At 59.7% G+C, this 13,667-nt stretch overlaps 3 protein-coding genes across 3 annotated transcripts; all 3 read right to left on the reverse strand.

Annotated features, from left to right (window-relative positions):
• Nucleotides 1-1,582: 1,582 nt before the first annotated feature.
• On the reverse strand, nt 1,583-3,971 carry CkaCkLH20_06231 (putative neutral/alkaline non-lysosomal ceramidase; the record flags this gene model as incomplete). Its single annotated transcript, XM_038888948.1, has 4 exons — nt 1,583-2,176; nt 2,222-2,734; nt 2,778-3,308; nt 3,351-3,971. 4 exons carry the CDS (start codon nt 3,969-3,971, stop codon nt 1,583-1,585), a joined length of 2,259 nt encoding a protein of 752 aa, XP_038745749.1.
• A 1,511-nt stretch (nt 3,972-5,482) lies between these two features.
• On the reverse strand, nt 5,483-8,455 carry CkaCkLH20_06232 (sterol regulatory element binding protein sre1; the record flags this gene model as incomplete). The annotated part of the gene is made up of 2 exons (XM_038888949.1): nt 5,483-7,579; nt 7,625-8,455. The coding sequence occupies 2 exons, from the start codon at nt 8,453-8,455 to the stop codon at nt 5,483-5,485; spliced, it is 2,928 nt and encodes a 975-aa protein (XP_038745750.1).
• A 2,005-nt stretch (nt 8,456-10,460) lies between these two features.
• CkaCkLH20_06233 (uncharacterized protein) lies at nt 10,461-12,086 on the reverse strand (the record flags this gene model as incomplete). Its single annotated transcript, XM_038888950.1, has 1 exon — nt 10,461-12,086. The coding sequence occupies one exon, from the start codon at nt 12,084-12,086 to the stop codon at nt 10,461-10,463; it is 1,626 nt and encodes a 541-aa protein (XP_038745751.1).
• Between the last annotated feature and the right edge of the window lie 1,581 nt (nt 12,087-13,667).

Below are 13,667 nucleotides of genomic sequence, written 5' to 3' on the forward strand. Positions count from 1 at the left end.
GGGGGGGGAGAAGTGTTGGCATCGATTCAGGATATCTTCTATCTTCAGCCCACGTCATCCTATCCTCCTGCTCCCCACCGCCGTTTATCTGCTCTGGTGCCTTTGTAATCCGTCATCCCCTCTCGTGGAGTATTCAGTCAAGGTAGACTGGGAGGCTCGGGGCCCTTGCCGGATTATTCCTCGATCTCCCGCCTATATACTTCCCAGAACGCGGAACGATAAAATGCCAGCCAAGCGGCGTATCCGAGGTCCTACGCGGTGCCGATGGGAGCCCGGGGCGGCACCGGCTTGAAAGCCACGAATGACCTGTAAACAACCCGCAAGTGGGCTGGACCCTAGGAGTCAGTACCTAATACGTGCGTGTAGTAGTTCGTGGTTGCGCGCCGCCAAATACTCACGAATACGGTAGCACAGGTTTTTCAGGCCAAAGTAGACGACGTAGTCAAAAGAAAGCTTTTTGTGGCCCAAAGTGTGGGCGAGCTCGTACACCTTGTGCAGGTACCAAGGCCAGGCCTCTCTGAAGTTGCTTGTTTGGAAGAAGAAAAAGTCTTCCCAGTTGATCCCCCTGACTATCAAGTTGATGGCGGGGTTGTCGCTGTCCTGCCGCTAGTAGGCTGCGTCTAGTGCCATCGTGGACATTGGGGACGCTGCAAACGGTGGCCGGTTATTCATGGCGTATGCGGAGGACGAGCGGGCGGAGGACGAATATGCGGAGTCAGAGTCCGTTATATAGTATTGGCCGTTGATGATGCGAAGCGTTACTCGGTTGAGATGCGGGTTGTCGTTGATAGAAGGGTCCCAAAAATCCACGAGTGAAGGATGTTGTCGTCTGTACGGAGTCTTGACTCGATGACGCTCCCAAGAAAGAAGAGAAGTGATGTGCGGCTGGGAAGAGAGCAAGACAGGGGAGAAGAGCAGACGAGAAGGGGGAAAGATCATATAGGAGACGAGAGCGGATGGTATGGGCTATGAAAGCTGGAAGCTGCGGTCCGGCGGGTCATCTTGGGTAGCGATGACGGGACGGACGGCAGGCTCAACTTCCCGAGATTCGGGTGGCTTCCCGGGGAAGAAGTGAAGTTTGCCTTGGACTGTGACTGCTTCTGGTGGACTCTTGGGAGTTTCTGGGTTGGGCGTGTCGGTTAAGTAGGGAAACCGGTACCACGGAGGATGAATACTGCAAGGATGATGGACATTAGGAACAACGACGACAACAGGGACAATAGGGAAAGCAAGGGTAATAAACGACGAGTGTACAAGGACGATAGGAACAAGGAGCAACAGCGATGTCAAGCAAATACAGAAGCATTGATAACAATGGGAAAGAAGAAAGTAAGGACGAAGACCGAGGGAGGCGATCTTGTAGACGGATAAAACAAGCTGCTCTCGAGTTTGATGATTCACCTACGAGGCCCCAGAGCATACATAAACTGCCACTCACTCACAAACGAAGCCATCACAGCAGTTCTGCAAACAATTCCATCAATACATATTCATCATCGTCGTTAAGTACTAGAAATCATATACCATCCGCTGACCGGTGACCCCACACTAAACCATCCAAGCACAACTACAAACCGCCACCCTAAGTCAGCGTAAAACTATTCGTCACCCCCTCAAACGCCGAGATCGACCCGATCAACGGCTTCGAGTCCCCGTAGTACCGGATCCGGTACGTCCCCGCAGCGGCCCCGTCGCCGCCCGTCTCCCAGCTGATGACCACCTCGCTGTGGCCCAGCAGCCAGTTGGTGCGGGTCCACGTGTACACCAGGAACCAGTCCTCGTCGTCGCGCACGCGCGTCCACACTCCGTTTTGGAGCTGCTCGACGGCGGCGTAGGTGCCCTCGAGACGGAGGTTGTTGCGGGGGTTGGCGGCCTGGAAGGTGGCGTTGACGACGGCGCCGCGGGCGTAAGAGGCCGAGGGCTGGGTTACAACTGAGCCGAAAGACTTCCCGGCCGGGGTGCCGTCGACGACGACGCCGGTGATGAAGGAGAGAGAGTTCTGGCGGTTGTCCGGGGGCGAGGGGCCGGCGGGCGGGGTGGAGGTGGAGGAGGGTGCAAGGAAGCCGATGTTGGAGACGGTGAGGTTGATATAGGCGGGGAGGGTGTTGGGGCCAAAGAGCGTGGACGCACCCTCGTACCGCTGGATGCCGTATTCCTCAGGGGTAGCGATGTAGTGCTGGGAGTGTTAGTCAAGACGAGGGAATGGGGGGAGGCAACTCACTGCGTAGGTGTTGGCGGGGCCGCCGAGGACGACGATGGGTTCATCGTCAACGATTGTCTTGGCAGCCTCCTTCACCGCGGCCTTCCAGCGGCGGCCGGACATGGTGGTGGCCTCACCGGGAGCGACGACGATGACGAACTGCCCGACGCGGAGCATCTGGATGTCGACGATGTTAGGGCTCCAGGCGTAGGGAGTGCTCAGTTCGCCGACGTCGAGGAGGACGGGCTTCGGTTGCTGGCAGGCGGCCTGCTCCGGGGTGGGGGTTCGTAGAAGGCCGGAGACGACCTTCCAGAGGGGGTTGGCGTCCGGGTCGTTGGAGTCAGCCTGGGTGAAGTCGAATGCACCGGGGCCGTCCGTGGTTCCGGCAGCGAAGGAGTAGCCAAGAGCTGCGGGACAGGTCTGGCCGATGGTGCCGTCTGCCAGGGGAAACTTGAAGAACGACATGTCCTGGAAGAAGTGGAACGATTTGACGCTGGTACCGGTGACGGGTGTCGCCGAGGAGGCCAGGGCAGTCTATCTGGTCAGTCGCGTTTTGTCACGGCGGCGGCAGACTTACATAGACGCTCTTGGCACCGGCGAATTGACGCCTGCCAATCTCATAACAGCTGGAAATACCAAGGTCCAGCTTCTGGAAAGCCGGACCCCTTCCGTGGCACGACTGGCTCTTCCCATCAGCGCAGGTGCTGTTCTCGAAACTGCACTGCTGGCCGGAACCGTCATCGCACCACGCGCCGAGGACGTTGGGAGAGGTGTCGCCAACGTTGGCCTGGCTGAAGCCCGCGACAAAGCCCTCGGCCGCGCTAGAGTCGCCGGCGAGGTCCTTCTCGAGGAGGTACGCGGCGACGCCCTTGTTGTCGCCCGCCACGTGAGTGCTGTTCTGGAGGATCGACGTGCCGTGCGTGGGATACCACGTCAGGACGCCAATGTTCTTCCCGTCGGAGGCCCGCTGGAAGCGAAGGAGAGTGAGGGTGGTGTCGGTGCTGGCCGAGTACTGGGCCCTTTCTGCGTCCGGGTTGGCCAGGTACGCATACAGACTGCGGTTGATGGCGCCGTCCGCGATCTCGGTGGTCCCCACGTCGAGGTAGCCCTAGATGGTCAGCCAAGTTCACCACAATTGCATGTAACATACCTCAGTCAGGGATTCGTGAGCCCTCTTGATGGAGAGCACAGCGCCGTCCACAATAGCCTGGTAACTCTGCTTGTCGAATCCTAAGCTGGTAATCTGAGGCAGCAGGTAGTTGAACCAAGCTCCCGGCCCAGCGTGGCTGTGCGTGCCAGTCACGGCGATGTTGTTCTTGTTGTACATGGAATAGCCCGACCCAAGAGCCTTGACGCCCTCCAAAATGCCATTGCGAACAGCGGTGTCACCGCCCTGCGTATCCAACACGAGATACACGAACCGGTCGTCCGGCTTGCTCACGTCGCCCACGATGAAAGCACGGCTGTAGATCCTCTGCCGCAGACCGGTTCCCACCTGGTCCAGGTCCGCGTACCCGGCAAAGCCGATCTCGACGACGGGGCCCGTGATGTCAGCCTTGCCGGCGCCGATCAGGTACTTGTCGCCGGCCGGGGCGGCGCGCGTCTTGGCCTTCAGCTGCGACTTCCAGGTATCATCGCGCCGGATGTTCAGCGTCTGCGGAGAGCCCTTGGAGAAAGCGAAGGTGGCGAGGAGCACGAACGAGACGAGCGCGAAGACGGCGAAGAAGGAGCGCCGAGGCAGCTCGAGGCCGGAGCGAGAGTGTCGAGGCATGACGGGCGATGTGGCGAGCTCTTACCGCGGACACAGGTCCCAGGGCAACGCCGCCTTTTTGAACCGCCGTCAACCGTCCTCGACACCTCGTTCCTGGCCCGTTGGCCGTTCCTGGACATCCTGCCGGTCCCGCGAGAAGGGGAAGGTACGCCCGGCGGAGCCCTCATCATGATTTGCCCGTCCCCTGATGGCCGCCACCGTTGATTAGTCCACCGAGGCAAGCGAGGTCAATAAAAGCAGGACGGAGAGGGCCATCTCAACACGACAAGCTCCCTTGCGCAGATGCAATCTTGCGTCACATGGCGGCCGGCGATGTCGACGTCTGATTGGGTTCGTCCGTGAGGGTGGTGTCCATTGGGATGCGGGGAGTTGTAATTGGGGTCACCCGTTGCCGTCATTGGGCAGGTCGTCCAAGGGAGGGCATGTCAGGATGAGCTCCGATTTGTGGCTGTCGACGAGGAGCACCGCGAACCGATGTGGGAGTTGTCGTTTGGCAGGTATGTCTCTGGCTGGAAGAAGCGTTCAGCTCGTGGGCTATTACTCCTGCGCAATCGCCGTTGAGACATCGTTCCCTGGCGATGCTGCAGGTGCCCGGTTTGACATCCCAGTCCTGCAGGAGAGTCAGCGACGGCTCTAGATAACCACGCGGCATCCGAATCCCGTTCGAGCAGGCACGTACCGCGACGTTGATAACCAGGCCCTGGTAGGGTTCTCTTTTGGGAGGTCATGTGCCGGTGGCAGACGACGTTGCTCGGATCCGATAGTGGCCGGTGTTGTTTATCTCGGGTGGGGCCTGCACCTTTGTATGGTGGAGATGCGGGCTCGGTTGGGGTGGACTGCCGTGCCGTATCCGCTGTCTCCAGACGTGGTGGTCTTCAACAGCTCGTGGAGTGAGTGCCGTAGTGCCGTGGTCTTGCATGACTATTGATCTCGAATTCCTGTATATTATGAGAGTACCTATCGCTCGCAAGGTCAGAAGTGAAGCCGAACGCAGGACAACTCACAGAAATCAATCCCGCCGGCTGTACCAGTCAGGGTCGCATTGGTTCGGCACCTGCTGGAAGCGGACAAACCCCCTCAAAGCCTAATCACAACTCATCCCCTTACCGCGGTCACTTCTCACAGTCCACGCTACTCAGACCCGCAAAGACACATGTCGATATTGATTCTACATAGTAGAGGCCCACGGCCGTCAGTCAATTACAAGAAATTTCAGTGCAACTTTTGAAGCCGACACGTATATGTCCCCAGATCGTATGCCCCGCCAGTCCCATACCTTGACAATCCTCGTGGGGATCAATGTCAGCTCCTCATGCAAAATCCGCTGGTCCCAGCCTTTTCCAGCCGTCGTCGCGTTGCTTCCGTACGTAACGCCAGTCAAACACACGTATCCACCACTCGTAGACGCCCAAGCCCATGCCCTACCCTTAGAAAATACAATAAATGAAAATAAGTGCATCTAGTATGTAGTAAGGGGAGATACCGCCTCTAGATAAGAATGAAAAAGATTATCAGCACCCGTCCTCTTCGCACTCGCTCATACTGCCGTAGCCGGTGTCGGTCTCCATGCCGACGACGCTCTTTGTGATGCCGAGGCAGCGATCCACCATCTTGTGGCGGACGTCTTGCTCCAGACCACACTTCTCACCCGGTGCGCTGCCGATCCAGATGCGCAGGCTACCGGCGAGGCGCTCGAGCGACGTGCTGAAAGACTCGGTCGAAGATCGGTGGGCGTAGAGCTCCTCCATGAGCTTGAACAGGGCGGTGCAGCCGAGGAGGGACATGTTGGCGGTGGCGCTGGGGCGGGCAATCTTTTCAACGAGGCGGAGGCCTTCCTGAGGGTAGGCGGCGGTGGACTTGGCGCGCTGGAGGTGGGCAATGGCCATGGCGCACTTCAGGGCCATCTGGACATCGGGGGACTGGGCAGAGGACGAAGAATCGATAATGGCAGCGAATGAGGTCAAAGACTTTTGTTCGGCAGAGGGTTGGATGTTCTGGAGGGCAGAGGCGATGTTGGCACCGCGCTTCTCGTCGACAAGGACGGCGCGGGCGACCAGGGCGCGGGCCTGGACACCGGAGCCGATGGGAGCAGTCTTGAGGGCGGTTTCCAGGCAGGTTGAGACGACTCTCGGAGCGTCGCCGTCGTCCTTGGTGGCCTCGAGGCTGGTGACGAGGGCGCGCTGGATGGTCTGGCTGGACCACCAAGCGGCGACCGCGTCAAGGGGAGAGCGCACAGCCTGGTCATCGACGACGGCGTCCATTCCGTCGTTTTGCTCGGTGACGCCCTCGGTCGTGGACAGGTTCCACGCCAGGTTGTAGGCCCGTTGGATAACGCTGTTGTTGAGGACATCGTCGCACTCCAGCTCGATGAGGGCGGCCAAGTGCTCGGGGAGGTCGTCTTCGACCTGCTCCGAGTTGCGGCGCTGCTGGGCAAGAACACGGTTCATGTTTCTCGCGTCGTTCCAGAGCGAGCGGGCAACCTTTTTAGCGACAAAGTTGTGCAGCCCCTTGGAGCCGAGATCCCAGAGGAGGACACGGACGTGGAGGGCCTTGAGCATCAACCGAGACGGGGTATCGGGGAGGGTGCCGGACGCCAAGAGGGTAAGGGTGAGGCGGCTCTTGTTGATCTCAACGTCACCTCCAGCCAACTGAGCATCCAAAGCAATAGACCAGGCCTTGACGCGGGCAGCCTCCTGCTCCTCGGTGAGTCCGGTGAGCATCTGATAGCCGTGCACGCCAATGGCGTTTCGCAGGCTGAGCTTCATCGTCTTCAGGATGAGAGCCGCAGCCTCGAGGACGAAGTTGTGCTTGGGAACCCAGACGGTTTGGATGGCCGTCAGCCAGGCCTGCCGGCGCACGTGAATCGGCGACGCGACGGACCCGGCCGCCTGAAGCGACTCTCGGAGCTGGTGCGACTTTTTCGGTTTCTTGTCGGACGGGACGAACAGGGAGGGCACAAAGACCCACAAGAACGTGCCAAGGAAGAGCAAAAATTTGAGGTGCGAAATGATCTGAGCCGGCGAAATGTGGTATCCGCCAATGTGCATGTGCGACGAGTTTGATCCGAGATAGCTGAGAAACTGGACGGGAAGGGCAAAGAGGCCGCGACCCTCGGGGGTCTCGTTGCTCTGCTCGTTCTCTCGTACGGCCTCGATGATCATGAGACCGGCGAGGGAGCCGACCATCATCCTGCCGTAGTACTGAGCGCCGCCGGTCCAGCGGCCCTGCTGCTGCATCTGCTGCTGCTGTTGCTGGATCTGTTGCTGGCGCATTTGGTTCGGGTTTCCGCGGTAGGCCTGCTGCGGCACGGGGTACGGCTGGCCGGCGGCCATCTGCGCGGAAATGATGCGCTTCATGTCGTCGGGTACGGGAATCATGCCCTGGGCCTCGCCGCGCGGCGTTCCGATGGGCGTGTTGATGTACTGGTCCTGCGCGTACTGCATCGGCGTCGGGGGCTGCTGGAGCGGGCTCATCGCGCCGTTCATCGCGCCGGCCATGAAGAGTTTCTCAAAGGCGGCGATTCTGTTCTGCATGGCGCTGTTCTCGTCGATCAATCGGTTGTTTCGCTTTTCGAGATGGCGGATGTACTCGGTGGCCTTGCTCAGAACCTGCGATTGTCAGTATTGTCCTTATCGTCCGTCCACGCGACATACCGTAGCCTTGTTCAGCTTGTGAGCAGGCGTCAAGCCGTGGAGTTCCTCGCGGTCTTCGGTCGTGTCCTCTCCCCTCGCGCTCTTGGACATGATCCTCAGGCTGGGCACGCTATCCCGAAGCGCGGCGATCTTGTCGTTCAGGTTGGTCCGATACCTCTTCTCGATCATGTTGTGGGCCGTCTTCTTGACGGGGTGGTTCTCGTCGTCCTCGTCATCGTCGTCGTCGATGTCGGCGGAGGACTTGCGCTTCCTGCTCGCCTTGCTGTCGTGGGCATCCGGGGAGGACAGTCCTGCTGCCTTGTGGTCGCTCGTGGCAGATCCGGGGCTCGGTTCGCTCTTGGGTGACTGGTACTGGAGGTGGGCCGGCATGGCAATATTTCGCAGCTTCTCCTGCTGGGCGGGCGTGAGGAGATTCAGGGTCTCTTGGGGGAGGGTATGGGGTTGGCCTCCTCGTTGGTGATGGTTGGGAGGGGTGGGAGTGGCATAGAAGCCGGCCTGAGCGACGATGGACTGGTCAAGGCCCTGGGTGACGTTGGGCAGCTGGTGATGCTGATGCTGATTCGGAGAGAGCTCCCACGGGGAGGCAGTCTGGAAGAGAGGAGTGGCGCCGGCGGCGGTGGTGGTGGCAGCGATGCTGTAGGAGTCGTACGGGGGTGTGTCCTGAAAGCCCCAATTGGCATCATAGAAGGACTGGTTGTCGTTGGCGATGTTGGTTTGTCGATTGGGGTCGGATTTGACGTTCTGGCCGTCTTGGTCGTCGAGGAAGGACGGCGCCACGCCGAGGTTAGACTCGTCGAGGCCAAATAAGGTGTTGGGGTCCTGGTCGGCCATGGTTGCGGCGGTGAATATGCAACTATGGCCTGATGCTCAATTCATCCAAGTCGGAACGGCCCTCTCACAGGACGGACTGGAGAATGGGGGGGCCAGGTCCCGTCGAGGCAAGGACTCGATGTGAGTGGCCGGGCGGTCGCGATGGATCGGTCGAGAGCGTCCAGGGGACGAGGAGATGACGGACAGCGGGTTGATTGACGGGAAACGGCGGCGTGGTCGCAGCGGGAAAGAATTTCTGGTCGTACGAGCGTCGGCAGAATGCGATGGAGGGATGGAGATCTCGCAGTGGTGTCAGGCGGGAGGGAGACCCAGATGGACAGGAGTCTTTCGGGTGCAAGTCGTATGACGCTGGCCCGGTCGGCGGTGCTCAAAGCTTGGGTCGGGAGGGGGCGGCAGGTTGCTGCACGGGGGTGTCCAGCGGCAGCGGCAGCGGCAGCGGCAGCGAGGGAGGCGAGATGCACGAAATGTTTGCTTTGGGTCGGTTTGCGTATGGTGGGATATCAGGCACACGAATTGGAATGGCGTTGGAATGCCTGGATCGCGAAGAGAGGGCAGGGAATTGGGTGGGAGGAGGAAGGGAAAGCGAGAATTGAGAGAAGGAAGAGAACGGAGGCCGATCGTACGATAAATGGGAAACCACAGCTGATAATGGGCCGAGTGCTATTCCCCCCGTCCCTGCCGTCGCCCACCTGGGGGAGAGGTCACTTTGCACGTTAATCCTGCGGGGAGGGTACATGGCTTCATGACAGCACCCGGGGAGCCAGGAACCGGGCGCCGGCCTGCCTCATTTTCCCAGCTCCACAACGAGAAACGCCACTGAGCCAAGAAAGCCACTGGACACTGGAACCCGACCTATTGCAGCGAGTGCAAGGAGGGGCGCTGCTGAACCGCTGAACTGAACACGCTTCCAGCCTGGGCAGCGACAAATTCATTTATGAGCACGACAAGAGACGGCCACTTTCTGCTTCACTTCCAGCTTCACTTCCAGTCACTCTTCTTTTTTTTCTGCCCAGACGCTATCGCTGACGTCCAATGTCTGACATCCACCGGCGCTCGCCGTAGCGTTGGGTCTGGTCGAGTCGAGTCGCTAAGCCTCGAGAGAGTTGGGGCTAGAACGATAAACAGCTACAGTGCTTGGGCCGCTGAAAAAACCGAAAGCAGCCAGTGACCAGCGGCCGATGGCTAAGTTAAGGTAGTCGGGTTCCAGACTCTGGTGCCCCATCCCCGAAGACCCGGTGGGCGTCAATCCCAGAATCGCATCATTTCTCGTCAATGGCTGCCGTATCGTTTTTATCCTCCTCCCTCGGTGCCTCGTGTCTTGCTTCCCGTCCCTCCTACTTCCCCCAAGCCATGCCTCGCTCCGACTGCGTTTCCCTGCCTTTGCCCGCGACCTCCAGTCTCAATCCACCAATCCGCCTCGCTTTTGTCTCACAATGGCCATGGCTGCGACTCAACCTGCCACGATTCCGTGGCCAAGCACCCCCGCAGCCTAATGACATGGTCGCTAACATACCCCGGCCTGCCACTGCCGTGCTGCCCACCCGCAATCACCTCCACCTGTTAACCTCGCCGTACCCCCCGCTGATCACCACATGCACACACGCAGACGCGAGACACCCTTCGCTCTCGTTTGGACCGTCTGAAACGCTTATTCGTCCTTGACACACATGGCACGAACCCTGAATGAAGAGTGCAGAAAAACCCTATTAAATACCTAGAAGCTAGAATCTGCGTTCCAGAAGCATCACATTCCCCTTCGTCCACCTCCCTGACTCTTGCCAAAAACTCTGAACCGTGACTCTGACTCTCGAGCCCGTGTTTCCGGCTTCTTGGGTGGTGGTGAGAAGCGGCCTCCGTTGGTTTTCCGTGTGTGCGGTACTCTGTACAGTATGGACAAAGAAATCAAGAGACAACGCCAAGAAACATCCGTCAAAGAGAAATCGTAGTCGCATTACCCGGTCGCCCATGCTATCCCTCGTCTATATGGTATCTCCTTTTTCTAACCTCACCAGATGTCGTCCTCGCTCTTGACCATCTCCAGCGTCGGCGTCTTGGGCTCCAGCCTCTTCATCCTCTTGCGGTCCGCCTTGGTCACAAGCGACGGTGTCATGGGCACGATGGGCGTAAACGGCTGGTACGGGGAGTACGGCACCGCCATGCCTGTTGCCGGCGTGCGGGCTCCCGACGGTGACAACGGCCCCGTGCGTGTGAACACGGTCTGCTTGGTGGTCTGCGAAGTCATGGATGGCGAGCTGAGGGCCGGCTCGTATGCACGCAGCGGCAGGGCGCCCCCGGTACGCACTGCCGACGGAGCCTTGGACCGGAATGTGGCCCCCGGCTGAGGGGAAGAGGGCAGGGAGGGTGCGAATGTGGCGCCGGGCTTGGGCGACGCGGGCAGCGTGGGGAACCGGGCTCCCGGCTTCGGGGACTGCGGGAGGCCGATGAGCGGGGCCGTGGACCTCTCCGTGGTGGCCGAGTTGGGGTCCACCTCGGACGCCGCAGACGCAGACGGCGCTGCCGACGGCTTGCGGGCGTGGCCGATGGAGATCTGCGCTCCGATCCGCTCGTCGATGCTCTGCGTGCTCTCCGGCGAGAGGTCCGGCGTGATGGGCGACACCTGTCCGTTCTCCTGGTACACCCCGTACGGGACCTGGTTGGTGGGGACCGGCGGAGGCGGAGGCGGCGCGTACTGCCGCGGCGGGATGGCGTTCATCTCTTGGGACTCCTGCCTCGCGCCCGGGAAAGTCCCCGTCATCGGCGTCATGATCGGGGACGAGATGCTGATCCCCTTGACGTGCTTGTTCTTTTTCGGAGACCGCAGGGCCGAGAAGATGGACGACGCCCGGGACTGCTTCTCCGGCTTGCCCTCCGAGAGGTTCAGGTTGGCCGGCTTGTGCTTCTCCTTCTTGAGCGTCGGCTTGCCAAAGTTGGCGTTGTTCGGCGGCGGGAACTGCGAGCCGCTCGCGAGCACCGGCGAGTCCCGCAGCGTGATGCCCTGCGCCTTGGCCTCCTCCTGCTCCATCACGTACTTGTACATCTCCTCGAGCTGCGTCTGCGCCATTTTCTTGTCTTTCTGTACGACTCTCTGATCCACGGAAAAGTCTGTACCGGGTGCGTGCAGCGTCGACGTGGGCGTCGGGGCGACGTAAGGCGTCTGGGGAGAAGGTCCCGGGTCCTGGTAGTCCTCCGGGGAAGGGTACGAAAAGTTGCGGACGGGGCTCCGCGGGATGCTCCTGGGCGAGTTCGGCACCTCCAAGGTAAGCCTCAGTGACCGGGGCGACGACTTTGGTTCGTCAAAATCGATCTCGTCGTCACCGGCAGAGAGGGCCTCGCGACGTCTCTTGGACAGTACGAGCAGCAAAACGGCGACCAGCACCAATGACACGCCGTAAGAACCGACGATTGCGCCTATCTGGTAAGGCAGGTAGGCGGGATCCCTCAGTGCGTTTGCAGATGCGGGCGGACCGTCCTCGGGCGATGGAGCCGGACCCCACTGGATGTTCAGAGGATTGTTGTTGCGAGGCTCGTGGGGAGGAGGGACGGCATGTGCAGGACTGCAGAAAAAGAAGCAAAGAACGAAGGTCGAGAAGCGAAGTCGAGAGTTAAGAGTCGAGGCTTGGGCGGGTTTCATGGTGGCGAGGACACCGGAAGTCTTTAAAAGTCAAATCCAGCTTTGATGATCTTACCTCCTGGAGGAGGTTCCGAAACACATTGTGATGGAGAAGTTACATGGAAAGGCACGGATATGCGGCGCACAAAGGGTATATAGCGGCTGGTGAGGTTCGGCAGTGCGTCGAGATTGGCGCTGGCCGTGTGCTCTCGACTCTGACTTGCTGAAGCCCCCAGGCACGAAGCTGCGAAGCGGTCGCACTTGCATGATGGCGACCTCAATCGATTTGCAGTAGCGCCCAAATTTGGCCCGTGGCTATTAATGTCGTCTGCAGAGGAGGCGGGAGAACCATGGGCGTCCCGACATGTGGTTGGACGGATCGACGTGATGGCAGGGGCCGTAAGCGCCGAGGAGGGCCGCCGGGGTCCTGATTGGGCTGCTTCGTCACATCCGACCCCGCGCCGTGCCACACCCGAGCTGGCTCTGTCAACTCAATTCGTCGCTGCAGGGCCATGCCATGCCGGGCGAGGCCACAGTCCTTTGGCCACTCATGGTTCAATAGTCCCTTGAAGCCGTGGTCCAGGACGTGAAAAGACGAGCGTCCCCGGGTCAGCTGTGCTGTCGTCCTTGCTTCTCGTCCTGTGTTCTGATATCTGGCAGCGGCCATCCCTGCGTCGACCCATCACTCGTCTCTCTCACCGCATGCCGCTGCTGCAATAGGCCATTGACATATCGTGATCTGTGGTATCGCATCACAGTCGTCCTCGAATGGGATCTCTGCCCAGTGTGACTTCACGTCGTCGTCAGCATTAAAGCGTGATGATCGCAACTTTGTCGGCCGTGATAACAACCGTGATAGGATTGTGACCGTTCTTCTGACTGGGCCGATGAGACGTTGACTTCGACCATGCCCGTTGAGCTGCGCTGTTGCGAACCGGAAAACCTTGGGACGTCTGTGTCGCTTGCGGCGGAGAGGATGTCTGTACGAGTCATCAAAGCGAAAACAGACTTTGTCCGAGCGATGATTATCCCCAAGCCCGATTGAGCGTTTTTCTCCCTCCAAAGTGTGATGGCGGCATGGAAACGGCGGGGTACTCTAGCAGCCGGAGAAACGAAACATTATTATCGAATCAGCGCCGCCGACGCTGTTCATGTTGAGGGTGGTCATCAGGGTTAACCGATAGACGTTCGATGAGGCATCCGGACTTGGGCAAGTTTTGCTGCGGGCTTGAAAGCCGGATCTCGACGAAAGCCTCTTTTCGAACGCCGACGTGTGTCTTTGGAGATGGATTTGCTTGCCAATTGCCTGGTATTCAGCTGAATGTCTCAGGCCAGCGGCGGTGGCGGTGATGAGGGACACTGTGCAGTGGTCCAGAGTCCAGAGTCTAGAGTCCAGAGTCCAGAGTGGAGGCTGGGAGATCTGCGCTGGCACGTGCCAAGCGAGCGATCTTGGCAGGGGCCAAGTGCACGTGACGTCGTGGACCGCTCCGGGGATTTACCGGCACCCGTGTTGACACTATGCGACCGACGCGTCGGCGCATCGCGGGCCCGGATGGGAGCTACTTGATCACATCCTTTGCTTCATCATTCTCGGCTTATCTT

This window comes from Colletotrichum karsti (assembly GCF_011947395.1).
Source record: "Colletotrichum karsti strain CkLH20 chromosome Unknown Scaffold18, whole genome shotgun sequence".
Taxonomy (NCBI): domain Eukaryota; kingdom Fungi; phylum Ascomycota; class Sordariomycetes; order Glomerellales; family Glomerellaceae; genus Colletotrichum; species Colletotrichum karsti.